At 46.8% G+C, this 17,581-nt stretch overlaps 1 protein-coding gene across 1 annotated transcript in view; it reads right to left on the bottom strand.

The window, feature by feature from the left end:
* CATSPERB (cation channel sperm associated auxiliary subunit beta) overlaps positions 1-9,733 on the bottom strand; it is a 32,258-nt gene extending 22,525 nt beyond the window's left edge. Inside the window, exons 1-4 of the mRNA XM_019518656.1 lie at positions 9,628-9,733; positions 3,111-3,221; positions 2,716-2,854; positions 1,515-1,615 (exon numbers count right to left, since the gene is read on the bottom strand). Coding sequence (XP_019374201.1) covers positions 1,515-1,615; positions 2,716-2,854; positions 3,111-3,221; positions 9,628-9,654 — 378 coding nt within the window. The 5' untranslated portion in view covers positions 9,655-9,733. The remainder of the gene's footprint in view (positions 1-1,514; positions 1,616-2,715; positions 2,855-3,110; positions 3,222-9,627) is intronic.
* Positions 9,734-17,581: the final 7,848 nt, after the last annotated feature.

Here is a 17,581-nt window from a genome sequence, read left to right as displayed (position 1 = left end):
GCCATAGTGTTTCCAGGCCCCAGGTGGTGCTCGCGGGGGGGGGGGGCGGAAGGGGGGCACTGGTGCTCCTGCCTGCCCCCCCTGCCTGTCGCCTAAGCAGCAAGCTCAACCTGTCAGGAGGTGCACTGGTGCCATTGTGCAGAAGACACTCGTTCCTGTCCAGGCCCTAGCCTTGACTGGAAGGATTGAAGAGAACACAACCTGAGCCCCAGACCCCTTCACTCAGAGCCCTGTAGTCACTTTTGATCTGCTCAGGGTTTTGCCTGGCAGTATCGTTGGTGTCCACATGGATGAGCAACACAGGGTAGTTGTCAGAGGGCTGGATGAGTCTTGGTAATCCCTCTGTGACATCTTGGATCTGGGATCCAGGCAAGCAGCAGACTTCCCAAGACAACAGGTCAGGTCAGCAGATGCTTCCTCTGTCCCCTGCAAAAGGGAGTCTCCAACCACCACCTCCTATCACCTCTTCTTGGTAGCAGTTATCTCAATCCTTCCCACCTTGGTGAGGCCTGGCCTGTTCTCCTCCACCAATGGAACATGCTCCACCTTCTCTGTTGCTAGGGCTGCATATCTCTTCTCCAGACAACTTGCTGCAAGTGGAGATGTAGATCTCTGCTTGCTGCCAGAGGTCACAAGCTTCCAGCTTCCACCATCCAGGGAGTTCATGACCTCTCTCTTCTCTAGTGCTACTGCTGGCAGTTCTTCCTCCACGGTCCCGGAGGTCCCCTCCAGTACTGAATCAATGAACTCCTCATGGTGGAGGATGCTTTGGAGCATCACCACCCTCCTCTTGTAGCTCTTGCCTGTTTCCTGAAAGACACCACCAGGAGGTACTGCTCACACCATAGGCACCCCCTGGCCTGGCCATCACTGGAAGGAACTTACAAACCACAGTCCCCACAGCAGGAAATCCAGACCTGGGTGGAAGCCTCAATGGTGAGTGGTCCTGCCTGGACAGAAATGTAAGCAGAGGCAGTGACAGTGGCTCAGGCATTGTGACATCCTCCAGCCATTTCCCTGGGTCTCTTAATTTACCTTGTCTCTCTTACTGCCCTTCTTCCAAGCACACCTTCCCTAGCAAACTCACCTGTTTACTGCTCATTGGCCCCAAAAGGTTCCTTTTTTTCTTCTTCCTCACACCAAATTGAAAGACTCTTCCCTCAAAAGGAGGATGGGGGTGGGGGCAAACTGACCTGTGAACTCATCTGCAAACTGTCTGCATACTACTTACCTTGTTTGCTGTCCTTGAATACATGAAGAAGCATGAATGAGAAGTAGATATAAAAGCACAGGGGGTTAAGACTCACCTGTTTCATTCAGTTGTTGATGTCAAAGGCATTAGAGAATTAGAGCTCGAACTGAGCTACAAATGAGTTCACACATCTGGGTTTTACAAAGAAATGTTTAGATTCAAATTGGAACTACCTCTAAGTTAATAGCGTTCAGATGTGAAATCTAGCTTATGCCAATTTTTGTCCAAAATATTTCCTTTTATCTGAAATGATAAAACTTACATATATATTTAGGGTCAGGGCATCTGGATTATACAGTGTAGCATTGAGTTTTCCTTTTAAATATGCTCTCATTTTTAACATGCTTGGTGTTGCATTACTACCTGTAAAGTAAAAAACAATTTGTAAAGTTCTTCCATATTTTTCTCTTCTCCTAGTTTGCCGGAAAATTCTGATTTCTGTACGAGAAGTTGTTCGTAACAGAAGTTCAAGCATTCATGGATAGGCAAGGGGTGCCTTCAGACCCATTAGTTCCCTACAAAGTGCACACACCCTCAGCCTTTAAAGGAAATGGAAACTGTGTCAGGGGTACTCAGTATCTCCTTTTATCTGGCCCAGTTTGGATCACTTGTGTCCTAGAGTTTCTTGAGCTTTATAAAGGAAATATTAAAGTATTTTTTGCCCTTTGTGATAAAAAATAGTTTGGTCAGTTTTCCAGGCCTTGAAAATATTTGCTACAACTACGAAACAATGCCTTATAACCACAAAAAGCTATGTAAAGGTTACTACAGCTGACAAGCTGGAACATCTTTGTAGCTTATGAAGGCTGACTTGTACAACCACAGAGAGGCCTGCTGCTGGTGCATTTCAGCAACAGGAGGGAGTATCAGGGAAACTGTCTTGTTTGGGGCAGAGGTTCCCAAACATTCTTATTGCATATCCCCTTCCAGATTTACCAGCTGCCCACATACTCCTACAAGCATATTTTTTATATTTTAACCCCTTAAATGCCTATTATTATGATAATTAAAATTGAATCCATTATGTAATTTCTCTTGCATACCACCCAGAGATGTCTTGCATATTCCCAGGAGTACACCTACCACAATTTAATCTCAATCCTGCTTTAATTTTAAATCAATTATAAATGAGTGAATAGATGGCCTACAACAAACAAGTCTGTCTTGCATTATACTTTTTCTTCTTGAATCTTTGTCCTGTTGTTTTTAAAAGAGTAACACTTCAGTGGAGAGAAGTCATACAATGCTCAATATCACATCCTGCTTGGTCCTATTTGAACATTGATGTCATAAATCTGGGTCTAAACAGGAGTCCTTTCCATTAAGGAAACAGGTAAGAAGAAAAAAGTGTCTCTCCAGAAACTGCAATTCTTTCAAAAGTGAACTTCCAGCAGAAAAAATAAATCATAATATCTATGCCTATGGTTATGAAAGCAGATTTTTTCAGATCCCCCCATCCATACCTGCTACTTCCCAGTTTGTCCGCTGATTGACTTCTGTGATTGTGACAAAATAAGGAGATTTCAGGTGTTTATATCTGCTTTTACTTTTAATCATGAAATGGATTGGAAGTTTTCTAACCGGATACTTCATCCTAAGAGCCTAAAATTTAAGTTATATATTGTCATACAGTTGCATTTAAAAGGTAAAATTGTGTTGGTTATTTAAGACCTTTATTAAACATTCAGGCCATGCCTACCTGCAATTGTGAGCTGGAATGTCTCTTTAGATAGTTAGTTTCTGCCCCCATGTTGCCCCACAGACAATTTGTACTGAATCCAGGGTGGTTTCCTGGCCACGTCTAAGGGCAGAATTTATTCCTAATAAGAGTTGTTTCCAACTTGTTACTAGTTCTTACCTTCTCTTTGCAGTCTGAGAAAGCTACAGAAAAAGAAAGTTTCTCATTGTCAGTGCAGTTGCATTTTGCTCGAGATGACTTGTTAGCACACTTCTTGTAGGTTCCTGAAGTCTGTAAAAAGATATATAACCTGAATTGAGCTCATTTTTACATGGATTCTGAAATAAACATGTTTTTAAATAACAAATACGAAGTAGATAGTTTAAAAGGTATACATGCTGCTTGCTGCAGACCACATGTGATATTGTTGCTCGTCAAAATCCTCCCATGAGAAATTTAAAAATTTTAAAATCTGGTTGAGGTTCAAATTAGGGCAAACAGTTGAAATCCTGGATTGTTTCATGAAATTAAATATTAAAAAATATTCTACTTCAACCTTTCAAAATTTTTGTAAGGGTGAAATATTCCATTCAGTTTTATTTTATTTAATTTTATTTGAAAGCAATCATGTAAAAAAATTAAATGTTTTGACCTTTTCAATAATTTAGTAATTTCCTGTGAAAATACTTTGATTTCACTAAATAAGCCTTTTCTGGTGAAGAACTATTATACTTAAAACATTTCAAACAACTCTACTCGGAATTCCTAAAATAATCTCTAAAAACCAGAGCTAATATGCTTTTAAAGTGTGTTTGAGGTCAGAGATTAGTTTACCAATTTATTGGAAGGTTTTCAGTCCTATTACATAATTTGTAGTCATTATAAAAAAGCCTGCTTACACTACAAATAAAACACTTCTTTCGTTATAAGCTTGATTTCTAGAGAGACGGAGAACCTCAAACTTTTAACATATATATACATATATACACATATACATACACACACACAGATTTTCAGGCAATTTTCTGTCAGTGTAGTTCTACCCGTCATATTGACAACAGAAGCTGCAGCACATACAAGTTTCATATATTTTTACAACAGCATCGTGTAGTCTTAGCCCTATGTGCACTACAGTTTCTACCTTTTTCTACCAATCAAAGATCAGTGTCAGTGGTACATGCAGGGTTCTATAGGACCTCTCATGATCAGGCCACCTGATCATCTTCTGCTGCATCTCTTTCCTGGTTCCTGTCCCGTTCACATCTCCCTGGTGGTATGACTGCCCACCTGAGAATTTGTACTCCTCCACTGAATGCTTCTGCTATCATGAGATAGGTACATATTGTAGAAGGAAAAGGATTGGTGAAGCAAACCTTCATCTACGAAATTCTTGGCTGGCATACAGTCTTGTAAGAACCTTAGTCAACTATCTAAGGTACTCATTGTCTACTCCACTGCCAAAGTTTCTGGTACCTTGTGAATCAGAAATGGATAACCAGCATTCCAATGGCCCTCCTCATTTCCTGTGCCAAGCAAAAAATGGATCTGTCTGATAGTCTTATGCCGTGTGCATTAGTATCAAGGGCCCTCTTTAAAGAGGATAGGCATTTTGTTAGTGTAGGCCAAAACTAGGATCATAGAGATACATATATGCGGGGCATCCAGACGAGTGCACATGTGCAGTATGCGGTACTTCAGACCCATTTGCAGTGCTGCACACTAGCGCTGTACGAAACGGCTCTGTCTCGTTTCAATTTTGGATTCAGCTGTTTCAGAGGACAGCGATTCATTCTGGTGTTTTGGATCACTGTTCTGTTTTGATTCAGCTGAATCTGCTTCAGAATTTCAAGGCTGTTTTGGAGGTTCAGCCACAGGCTATAATGGGAAATCACTAAAATTCCTATACTTTTGTCGTTTCTTGCCTGATTCAGATGAAAATTGTAGGGATGGTAGCCCCTTCTGAGGTCATGAAGCATGCCAAGTTTCAAGGAGATAGGTTCAGGAGTTTTTGTGAAACTGTTCAAATCCAAACTTCAAAGAGATAGGTGCAGGGGTTTCTGTGAAAGTGCACCTCAAACTGTTCAAAGCAAAACTTGTGACATGTGACTTTGTGTGTGTGTTAAGGCTCAGTGGGTTGAAAACAGCAGGCATGGTAGCCTCTTCTGAGGCCATGAAGCCTGCCAGGCTTCAAGGAGATAGGTGCAGGGGAGTTCTGGGAATCTGCATCTCAAACTGTTCAAAACAAAACTTGGGACACTCGTATGACTTTGTGTGTGTGTTAAGGTGCTGAGGGATCAAACCAGCAGGGATGGTAGCCTGTAACAGGGGGCCTTCCTGGTGCCAGTTAGATCTCCACCCACCCACCTGTTTCTGGGTCTGCCACGCCTTGATGGAAAATTGATTCAGATGTTTCCCAGGTGGGTGGCTCTCCATTTAGGTGTCTTGGGGTGACATCCATTCCACAGCTCTGTACTTCCCCTAACACTGCGGCCCATGCCTCACACATTGCCTCCTTCACCCCCTCCAGCTGTGGTCCCCTTTGGCCGGAGGGGGTAAAGGAGGGCTCCACCTTTGGCTCCCCCTTAGATCTTGGCCCTGCCTTCAGGTCAGTCAGAATCCTGAGCCTCTTGCTCTGGGGCCCACATTCTTCGCAGTGGGCCCCTGGCCCTTAGACCCCACTTTGGGTCCTGGCCCCAGAATGGACCAGTTGAGGGTACCTCTGATATCTTTTATTAAACCAACTGAATAGTGGAGAAATATATCTTAGCAAGCTTTTGGATTTAAAAACCTTTAGTCAGGCTGAGGAAGCATCTAGTTGTTGTGTGCGCGCTCTTCCTAGATGGAATGAATAGTGAAGAAGCCAGAGGCTAGCATGCAATGCAGGCAAGAAAGTCAGTCAGTGAAATTAAATTGAGGTGTCAGGGGGTAAGGGACAGGCTGGGAGGGAAGGGGGAGAAGGGGGATGTAGTAGGTAAAAGTGGAGAGGTACTTGGGGAGTCAGATGTCAGGCAGGTTATAGTGTGTCATATAAACCCAATGTCTATATTGAGTCCATGAGTTTTTGTATCAAGGTTGATGAAGTGAAGTTCATAGGCTCATCTGTGAAAAGTGGTTTGTAAATTTAAACAAGCACTGAACCTCACTAACCTCATCACCAGAAGCCAACTTCCTACAGCCAAAACACACCAAATGGATCCAGACCATGCCCTGATAAGAAATGCAAAACCTGCCAACATACTAATCCAGTCTATTACAGACAAGAATACCCAACTACCAGTGTGGTCACATTTCTCACAAGAAACCCACTCTGTCTTCAGTCTCTCAGGCCTGATCCTCAAGGGAATTTACAAACCACTTTTGACAGTCCCACTGATCCCAATCTTCCTGAGCAAGGCCATCTCATGGATGGCCTTCTGTTGCTTGACCAGTCTTTCAAGCATCAGGTATGTGGGGTTCCACTGAGTTTCCACATCCTGCACGATTTTGTGTTGTGGGATGCTCAGCTCTGCCTGTTTGTCCCGCAGCATCTTGCCTGCCTTGATGCTCTGGTGGAAGTAGCCCGCCATCTTCCTGCATTTTGAAATGAACTAGCTGGTCATGGTAGGGATGGTGCCATCACAAGCAGCCCTGCCCCCTCCAAGGTGTCCCTGACTATGAAGTGGACCTCGTGTGCCACAAAGAGGATGCCAACAATGTTGGCATCATGGACCACCTTGACCAAATTTGGTTCCGTTGTCGGTTACCGCGAACCCTTTCCCTCTGCCTTTTCCCTACTGGTCCAGGGTGGCCTGCTTCTGCTTCTGGGGGACAGGCAGGGGCTTTGAAGTGAGAGGGGGACTTCCCTTTGGGCACACTCCCACTGGTGCCAGGCTGAGGAGGAGCAGTGGCAAGAGAGTGGGATCTCCTGATATGCATCAGCATCCCTGTGGTGCTGAAGTGATTCTTGTCCTTGCCCCAGCTGGTCTTGCATCAGCTGTGCAGGCAAATAGCATACTTGGGATCATCTGCCACCTCAAAATGATCCCATACTACATTATCCCTTCACTTTTGGGTTGCGGTGAGAATCCTGCCGTATCCCCCTCCTCAGCAGGCAGAGGCACAACAACAGGGGAAGTTCAACCACCTGTCCCCATAACCTCCTTTGCAGTACCTTCTGAAGAAGGAGACCTGGCTCTAGGGGAACTTTAAAGGGATGTGGAGCAGAAACTCAGATTCCTCCTCCCTCCCCAGAATTTCCCTGGCTATAGCACTGAGCTCCCCTGGTTCCAGATCCAGCTCCTCCCCTGGTACTGGGAGGCTCATGCTGGGAACTGAAATTAGGGTGGAGGAGGCTGTCATGTTGGTGCTTGTCATACTGGTGGTGCTGGGAGTCATTATTATTGCTGGTATTAATGGAGGTGGGACAGGTGCAGACACTGCTCCCACTTCCTTGCTGCCACTAACTAGCAGCAGAAGCCTTATGCCTGCTAGGGAAGAGCGTGTGCCTAAGTTGTGTGTGGGGCAGGGGGGAGAAGGACTTACAGCTCTCCCTCTGCCCCCTCTCGCTTCTCTGCTAGAAGACCTGGCACTTGTCTTTCCAGCACGCTTTATAATGTTTGCTGTGCTGGAAAGTGTGTGTGTGTGTGTGTGTGTGTGTGTGTGTGTGTGTGTGTGTGTGTGTGTGTGTGTGTGTGTGTAATATATCTTCTATGTGTTTACTATATCTTTTTCTATCTGCTTATTTTACTATATCTTATATTTACTATATTTTCTTCTATCTGCTTACTATATCTTGCATGTGTAATATATTGGAAAGGTGTATCCAATCCTTTCCATAAAGAAAGACTAGCAGGAGACTGACTAGGAAGCCAGTCACTGCAGCCAGCCACAGTACTTTTCACACGCTGTTGCATCCAGATAGTCAGCTCACAAAAGGGACAGAAAGACTTCACACAGAGCCTTATATGTTGTTTCTCCATCCCTCCCCCAGAGCACTGGGATTGGAAGGGACCTCAGGGAAAAATCACAGACACTGACCAGCTCCAGATGTCAATATCAGAGCAGTCCCTCCCCCACCTCTTCCCCCTCCCTCTTCTGAGTTTCCGTTTTCCTGCAAGCCCGCTCCGAAACTCCAAAATTTTCTGAAAATTTCCAAAATGTTTTGGATGGTTTCATTTAGTTTTGGAGATGTTTTGGAGCCTTCCATTTTAATGTTGGATTTGGTGTTTTGGGCACTGAAATGGGCCAAAACACCTCTGAAATGAAATAGCTGCCGAAATTACACACAGCCCTACTGCACACCACACATGCTGCACATGTAGTGCTAATTTTCCGTATGAGTTTTTTTGACACAGAGACCCTGGTGTCAAAAAAAAAAAAAAAACCGCAGCAGAAAAAGCGGGGCTGTGCACATGGCAGCGGTGTGCACCACCTGAAATTGGAGCCTGGCTGGCTGGAGCTATGCTCTGGTTGCCAGCCAGGCTCCCTGCTGCCAAATCACTACTGCTTATGGGTGACTGGTGCCTCCTGGCCCTGTGGGGGTGGGCACCAGAGGGCAATTGCTGACTGGGGGGTGGGGTCCCCCAGTGGCTGATTGCTGACTGGGGGGAGGGGGTTCTGCAGCAGCCGATTGCTGACTCCAGAAGCGCCGGCAGCAAACTGGAAGTGCCACCAGTGCTCCCTACTCCCTGGCCTGCAAGAGACAAATTTTAGGGGGGGCATGTGCCCCCCTGTACCTCCCCTACTGGGGGAGGGGCCACTGCTGGAGCCCAAGAAGTCCCCATAACCCCAGGTAAGAGGTGCAGGTCCCAGCCTCCCCTGACCCACCTGAGGTAACGTGTTGTGCGCCAGACTGCATGTGCATGGGCATTCCCTGGGGATCGAGTAGCAGCAGCACATATTGTGCCACTGCTATTTCTCCCCATGAAAATGTATATGCCTGCATGTCTGGATCTGGCCATGGTTTCCAAGAAATGTAAGTGCTTTATTAGCAGTCCTTTGGTAGTGACATAGGTTCTGAACAAGGTAACCTGGGAAGTCATGCTATCAGCACAGACAAAAATGTTTGGTTTAAAAAGCTCAAAATCTAGATAAATAAAATAGTTCCAATTGTGGTATGGTTTCAAAACACTCATCACTCCTGCAATATGCTCCTGAATTATGCTAATAGCAGCACATTTGACTGTAGTATTAGGAAAACTGACAGGTTTAATTCCAACTAGGTAGAACCTATCTTACCTTTTTATATTAATTCATGACACTTTGTCAATGCCTCTGGCAACATAGCCAGAAATAAATTACAAAGGGGAACCTGCCAGCCAGATAGTTTCTTGCTGATGGTAGTCTAGACGATTGGCTGGGACTTAGGAGTTTACAATCAAGTTATCTAATGTTATGTCACAACTTTCATTCCTTTCCACTGCTCATTTTCCCCCAGTGTAGCAAAATGTACCATTTTACAATGCAATATCAGTTTTCAGCCCTATTCTAGATCTAGCATGCAACTAAGAGGATTTTAACTTGAACAAGACGGAAGAGGATGCAAAGCTGGCATATCACATACCTGCTCTGTCTGTAACCTCTGCCTTCTTTGAACTTTTACTATATTGGCTGTTTAAGATGCGTGATAGAAAATTGGATAGAATAAACTGTATAATGTTAAAGCATGCATGCTCCTTAAACAACTTCAACACCAATAAAACAATGGCAGAAGACTTACCTTTGATTTCTCAAAATAATCTCTCATTCTAGGTTTGCTAGGATCTGCATTATAAAAGTTATCAGTGAGTGGAACTGCTATTCCCAGAACAGATGGAGGTCTATAATTTACCTGTATATAAATGCATAAAGGACAGATGGATACTGAATAAATATATGCTCAGATATAACTAAAGGGATGATAAAAGAAATTCTTAATTTCTGAATAACATAACAGAAGAAATGTACATGATATTTAAACCAAGATGTACATGATATTGAAACCATAAAGGATACAAATAGATCTGATGATTTATCTTTATCAAACATTTCGGTTTCCACTAGCATCCCTAATGGGGACACACACACCCCTGTCTTTCTTATTGTTGCCACTGAGCTATGAGATAGGAACAAAAAACAGGTTCCTGTATATCTATGTACACACACACACACACACACACACACACACACAAATAGATAATGTTTATAAGATAACCAGTGCAAGAGAAAAGCCATTTAAGGGTCAAGTTAAATAACTTTACAATTGGGTAACTTTATTCTATGCCTTGCCCCCACTGCTTCCATTTCAGATCTTCCATATCTGTGGGACCTACCAATCCTGAAGAAAACATAAAAAATGTTCCTATTGTTTCAAAATATCATGCTTCAAAATAAAACCCTTGAAATAACTACGGACAAGGTTCTTTGGGTAAATATCTAATATCTTTTATTAGACCAACTAAATAGTTGGAAAAATTGTTCTTTGCAAATGTTTGAGCATAAAGACCCTTCTTCAGGCATAGGGAGAGTCGGCTGGTGTGTTGTTTTCTTCTGGATGGAATAGAAGCCAATATGCAAAAAGCAGATCTGTGAAACTGCAGATGTGTGGCAGTGAGGATCAGAGGGGATGGGAGAGAAGAGGTTTGAGACAGGTAGGTGCAGGGGTGGGGAAAGAGGGAATATTGACTTGGTGATAGAATGTAGCTGGTAAAATGTAGAGAGGTTACCTGAAGATATCGGATGGCAGGTAAGTTATAATGTGCCATAAATCCAACATCTATATTTAGTCCATGACTCTTTATATCCAGTGGATTTATGAAGGGCAGTTCATAGGCTCATGTATGAAAGGTGTTTTTTAAATTCCCTTTGTGGATTAGAACTGAGAGATTGGAGAGAGAGTGGTTGTTCTCTTCACAGGGCAAATTCAGTAGTATCAGAGGGCTTGGCTATATATTATAGCTTGCTTGGTGTGTTTAGGGCAGGGTTGGTCAAAATATGGCCCATGGGCTGGATCTTGCCTGCAAAGGGGCTTTGACTAGCTCACAGCAGGTCCCTTGGTCCTGCCCGGCCGAGACACTGCCCGGCTGTGGCATATCTTGCTGCCCCCTGTGCATGCAGAGGGGCTGGGGTGGCTCTTTCTGGCTGCTGCCACTGCTGGTACCCACCACTACTGTGGGGCTGGGGGCAGCACAGCAGCAGCCAGAAGGAGCTGACCTAGCTGTGCTGCATGCCCAGGGGTAGCAGGATGCAACACAACCAGGAGTTTTGGAGCAGGTGCGGGCCACACTGGGGCTGCGAGCTTTTGGCGGTGGTTGGGGAGGCCTTGCAGGGAATGCAGGCTCTGGGCAATTGCGGGGTAGGGTCAGGGGCTGATGGCATCAGGGGGCACATGGAGGGGGCTCTCATGCACACCACACATACCCTCTAACCCTTCCCCCCAACCCCACAACCATACCCGTCTCCACACACAATCATACACCCCACAAACAACATACCTACCCACACCCTCCCACTCATTCCCCTACACTTACACCTGCATGCCTCTGGGAGAACCCCACTCGCTGCTACATGCACACACCACACACTCACCCATGCACACCCCTAGCCTACTCCGCCCTCATTCTGGGCTGCCAAGCTCCCTACACTCTTCCCCCTCTCAGATGTGGCCCCCCCGGGACCTTTGACCACACAGGCCCTGGCCTCATCTCCAAATCCAGTCAGAAACCTATGGGTTCACCTTCTCCTGCCCTGCTATAGGGTTGTCCATCTGGTTGTGGGAGCAGGGGTTATTAAGGTGCATCAACCCACCTTTCACCGGGGTGGTAACTAACCTGGCATTTCTTGGAGATTGTCCCACCACAAACAGCCCCATCAGGCCACCAATCCCTGGCAGGGTGTACTTTTAAGTTAGGACCAGGACCAGGAGCCCCCACCATCCCCATAGCCCCAGCCCATAAGCCTACAAGCTGTTCCTGAGCCTCAGCTCCACCAGCTGATGTCTCTCTCACAGTTGCCAGCAGCAAACTGCTGCTTCACCCTATATATATCCTGGGTCTCAAAATAGCCACTGTACTCAAGCACCTGGCTGCTGCCTGCTCCAGCCCTTAAAGTGGCAGGCACCAATAGTGCCCTGCCACTAGCTCATATGTATGGGCTCCAGCCTGTCCGATTTATGGGTTAGGCAGTGGAGCCCAAGAGCTCTTCCAGAAGGCTCCTAACACTGCTCCTAGTGGGCAGGGTCTCCTCTCAGACAGGCCCTGTCCTGCTCTGAGTGCCTGCCTTGGCTCCTGGCTTGCCCCCTCAGTCCCAGGAGCCCACTATCTGCTGTCCTTCTTGCTGTCTTCTCTTAGGAATACAGGGGAGGCCAGACTGGCTCCAGCCAGGTTTCCAGCTGGACTAGTGGTCACTGCCCAGCATCATTTGCTGCAGACAATGATGCTGGAGGCCTGCAGTGGATCTTTATGGGGAGGGACCTGCTTGCCTCTTCAGAGGAAGACTCATTTGTGCCAAGACACAGGAATCTCTGTCCATTTCTGAGGAGACCCTGGATTGTCCCTAGAAACTTAACTTAGAAGGACTCTGGAAGGGTCAGGCCTCTCCATGGCTATGCTTGTGGCCTTAGTGTGATCTTGTGGAGCTGAGTTCCACCACGGATTTGGGGTAAAATTTTCAGAAGTGCCTCATGCCTTTGGACCCTTTCAACCCAGAATCCATGCTCTTATCAGCAAGACTTAGACTCCCCAAGTCTTATAGAAGTTTGGGAACATTTTGCGTTTGTAAAAAAACTTTCCTAACTATTTAAATTTGCTGCTTTCAGAAGTCATGGATTGTGCCTGACCCTCTGTGGAGGATGGAGCAATGAGTAGCTCCCACCCCAGTCTCTAATTTGTCACCATTTATCAAATACCCTCCACATCACCTCCTCTCTCAAATGAAGAGCTCTTCTTTGCCCTGCATTAAATCCTAGCATCTTGGGAGATGCAGCATGATGGGTGTTTGGCAGCCACCCTGCAGGGGTGTCAATCCAGCACAGACAGAATGCAGGTAAAAGAAAGAGGCTCACGAGAATGTAGTGGAGCTGGAAGAGACTGGTTCTTTCTGGTGCTGCTTGGAGCCCAGCCAAGGTCATGTTCCCTTTGGCAGACCCAGTCAGGCTGTCGGTGCAGAGCTTTCTTCTGCTTCCCTGCAAGTGGTAACTCTTGCAGTAATGTCTAGCCTCCCGCAGCCCAGCCCTAGCCCTTTCCTTTTGGCAGCACATGGAGTGGTCTGTTTGCTTTGAGGCTGGCCCTGCTAAACTGGAAGGTTCATCACAGCCAATATATCATAGAGCACGTAGTCTTGGAGCTGATCCTAGGTCTGCCACACAGGACTTGGCCTCACACTCTTCAGAGCCAGATGGCAGGACCTTGCAGGAGCCTCTGAGGATGGGAGGTGTCTGTCTTTTGATGGGACTTATTTTTTTGGCAGCTGTAAGAGTGGCAGGGTGCTAGAGTACAGGGCTAAATCCTGAACTGTAATGGGGAAGGGACCTACTAGAGCCACTGGAAGTTTCCATGAGTGCGGAACTCAGATTTAGGGTTGTTGCTCTCACTTACCAGAGAGAGCAGATGACAGTAGAGTAGGTAGGAAGCTGTAGTGTTTGGCAGGATGCCTAGCATCCTGTGGGTTTAACTCAAACAGGCAGGATTTCAGCCCAGAGCCTTTTCCCAGCCCAGAGGCAAATTAAGGTGTACTGGGGTCCTGGGCAAACACAAAATAGCACCATCAGGGGAGCTGGGCTGCTCCTGGTGCTGGCGGGGGAGGCTGGGTGGACCCTGCCAGGCTGGGGATAGGGAGCACATTCCGGTCCCCCTCCCCCGCTATGGCCAAACGTACACACGCACAGGGGGACACAACCAAGCATGCACACAGATAGGCATGCGCTCTACTCTCACTCTCTGCACATGGACACACAGACACAATCACACTCTCCCTGCCGTGAACACAGACACATGCACACACACACATACACACACAGATGCAGACAGACACTCATACACAAATGTGCACAGACACAGACAGGTACATGTGCACATGATGCACAGAAGTACACAAGTGTGCAAACACAGGTGCACACACAGAAACTTGCATACAGTTGCATAGATGTGCACACAGACACACACATGCAGGTGCACACACAGATGCATACAGACATAGATGCACGCACACATGTGCACACAAATGCATGCACACACATAGATGTGCACACAGAGATGCACACACATGCAGAGATGCATGCACACAAAGATGCACACACACACACACACACACAGATGCACATGCACAGATGCGCACATGCACACAGATGCACACATGCACACAGATGCACACACACCCAGAAACGCATGCACACAGCCACACACACACAGATGTGCGCACACAGATGTACAGACGCAAACACAGAGACAGAGAGAGATAGACACGCCCATCCAGCCACATACTGTCCCCTCACAGGCCCCTGTTGCAGTAGCCGGCAGGTGCTGCTGCCTGCCTGTGTCTGTGCAACCGTGCCACCGTGCACGTGCACCAGGCTAGGCTGGGAGCACCTCACCGCACTGCACCTCTGCGGGCAGGTGGCGGCATTGGTAGGGAAGTCTATGGGGGCTAAGGTGAATTTTGGGAAGCTGTAGCTCCCCAAGGCTCCCCTACCACCACTGCCCGCCTGCAGAGGTGCAGTGCAGCGCTCCCAGGAGGCCTGACCCGGTTATGGGTCACAACATGGAGGTATGTCATATGTTGGATGTTCAAGCCCATGAAAGAAGGTACCAGCCTGAAATGCAAAAGACCTGAAGATGGTGTGGAGGAGAGTCAAGGGGGTGCAGTGAAGTAAGACTAAATCTAGTAAGAACAAGGAATCTGCATAAGTAATGAGGCCCAGGAAGCAGGAGGAAGGACAGCAGGAGGCAGTTCAACAGGACAGCTGCATAGCTGAAAACCATAGTCTTTAGAGTTCCTGAGAAAGTCAAAGGTGGATTTAAAAAAGCCTGACAGCCCTAAAGGAGAAGTGATGAGCCAGTCTAAGAAATCTTCCAGCAAAGCAGCAGAAAACAGTATTGTTCAGTGTATCAGCAGCAGAGGAGCTGATATTGAAAAGGGCATAAAGCCAAACTTGGGCCCTGGCACAGCTCTGACCCCAGGCTCATGGTCACCAGGGGACTCATACATCCAGCTCCACTCAGTGGAAATTGCAGGCAGGCAGGATTTACAAAGTCTGTTTGGAGTAAGCAATTAAGGGCAATGAGGCATATGGTAATGTGCACAAAGGCAATGGGTTTCAGATGTGCAACCGAAGCTTCCCTGAATGAAGAATTGAGGCCAGTTGCTTAGCGGAGGCATTTCTCTGCACCTCACTGGCACCTGCCAAATGACACTTTCAGTCTATCATAAGATATTCAGCTGACTCCAATGGATTTTTCAAGAGGAAAATGAGGGGCAGGTGAGTACTTGCTGGTGACTCTGAAGAGACCCAATTATTATGTGAGAAAAACAGTGACTATATTTCCCCAAATGCTTGTGAAGTTCGACAGTTATCTGGCCCCAGATAACCTTGCTATCAGGTAGAACTGCTTCTCTCCACCTAAATGGAAATATCTTGGGAAATCAGGGATTTCTATCATTGGGGTTGCAGCCTGGCCCAATACTCCTGGCATGTCCAGTTAGGAGTTCTGTTCTGAACACATTCAGCTGGCTCTCTGAGGAAAGGGGGCTTGGGCCTGCCCTGTTCTTCTGCCATGTCTAACCAGATCTCTGAGAAAAGATTAATTCTTCCCCATATTTGATTCCCTTTGCCTGGCTTTATAGCCTTATAATCTTTCAGAACACAGGAAAACTGTGCTCTCTCTCAGTGCATCTCTTCATGCTCCAAACCTATCACCCCACACAGAAGAGAGCAAACGCTAAACATTTCATCACTCGTGGGGAGATCTCCCAAGCACTTGCAGGAATGCAATAGAAGCTCCTGATTCTGGTGAAAATGAACTTGTGCACCACAAGCACAGCCATACCTCAGGTCTTGGCTGTAAGGTATAGGGTAGGACTTTTGCTCTGCACTGTTGAGCATGAGCAGGGTTATTGACCACTCAGGTCCTGGGCAGAGACTGGGAGCCTTAAAAGTTGGCAGGTGGGGAGGTGTGGGGAGGTTCTGACAGTGTCTGGGTAAGTCAGGCCTCACATGCTTGTGGGCACTTCCCACACCCCACAGGAACCCCAGGGGAGTAGATGCACATGAGCATGATTTATAGGGACATTCCAAAGACTCTTGCTAATGGTTGGGAGCGGGGAATGAATGACTATAGGGCTTGGGTACAGACCACACTTGAGTGACTGGAGGAAAATAACTCATGCAGATGCTGCTGCTTGGAGAAGAGAGGCCACAAGTATGAAAGGGAATCGTAGCAGCTAGACTGAGAGATGGGCAGCAGAAGCCAGGACCCTGAGCTCTCTAGAGCAAGGCCATTGTTTCAGCAATGGTACAGTTCATGAGTAGCACCCTCAGGAGTGGAGTGGGGAAGTAAAGATCCTTCCCACCTGCTCCTACACCTGGTTCTTTTTCCTGCCTTCACTTGGTGGGTTCCTTCTGGCAGGTGAATGGGATTGTGATGGAACAACTTTCTGGGCTTTCCAACACTGGGGACCTTTGGCAGGTTTCACCTCCATTAATGTCCTGTCCTAATGCTCCCTGTTTTCTACTACTGTCCCAGCATTCTTACTGAGAGAGATGGCAGCAGGACGGTGACCCAGGATCCCATTCCAAAGGCCCATAGAGTATACAGCCCTTTACCTCCCCTCCAGAGGGACTGAGACTACTAGTCTTCACATGCTACGCTAGCAACAGGTCTGGGGATAATCCACATGAACTTCTAGAGCATATGGACATGATATAACAGAGCCAGACTGTGAGGAAGCTCCTGATGTTAGTATAGAGGAACATTTGACTTGGCACCTAAAATCTGGCCTGGATGTGGCATTTCAATGAAGGTCAATGTTAAGTAAGGCACAGGATCCAGGACTGATGTCTCTAAACTCAAGAGACTACTTGGCCTTGCCAGTTATAGCCCCTGGTCCCTGAACAAAGCCCCTCCACACTAACTACCCCTCACAGTCCCTACACAGAGCCCCTTTGTCACTGCATACAATTGAAAAATCCTTTACTTTGATATAAATTGGTACAGCTGTCATTCTCTGTTCAAAAAGATGCCAAGAGTCTTGAATAAAACACAGTGTTTAACAGCAGGATTGAGAGGCCTCAGAGGTGCAGGACAAAGAAAAATACAATGCAAGGCAGGGGTGAAATGCACTTCAGAGCTGCAAAGAATCAAGCTAGGACTGAAGGATACTGGCATCACTGTGCAGGTCATAGCAGAGGTGATTTGCTCTGGCAGCACTGTATGGGACCAGGGTAGGAGGGAGGGGCACTCTTAGACCTTTTGTAGCTCAGTGCAGGATTGTGGGGCATTGTGAGTGGGAAGCTGTATAGCACCTACCTGGCCAAAGACAGGTGCTTACTGCAGTTCTTAGTTCCTTGGTTTTACCAGCTTTAACAGTGTCCTTGGCATAGAGAGGGAGGGCTTATGTCTTCCCCCTGTGCTTGCTCTGATAGTGTCTGTTGGGCCCCCTCAGTCCATTCTCTGTCTGCCCACTCTGGAGCTTTCCCCTTG

The sequence above is a fragment of the Gavialis gangeticus genome, unplaced genomic scaffold (genome assembly GCF_001723915.1).
Source record: "Gavialis gangeticus isolate Ggan-Ray unplaced genomic scaffold, GavGan_comp1, whole genome shotgun sequence".
Lineage (NCBI taxonomy): Eukaryota > Metazoa > Chordata > Crocodylia > Gavialidae > Gavialis > Gavialis gangeticus.
This window is presented reverse-complemented; position numbering and strand designations above follow the sequence as displayed.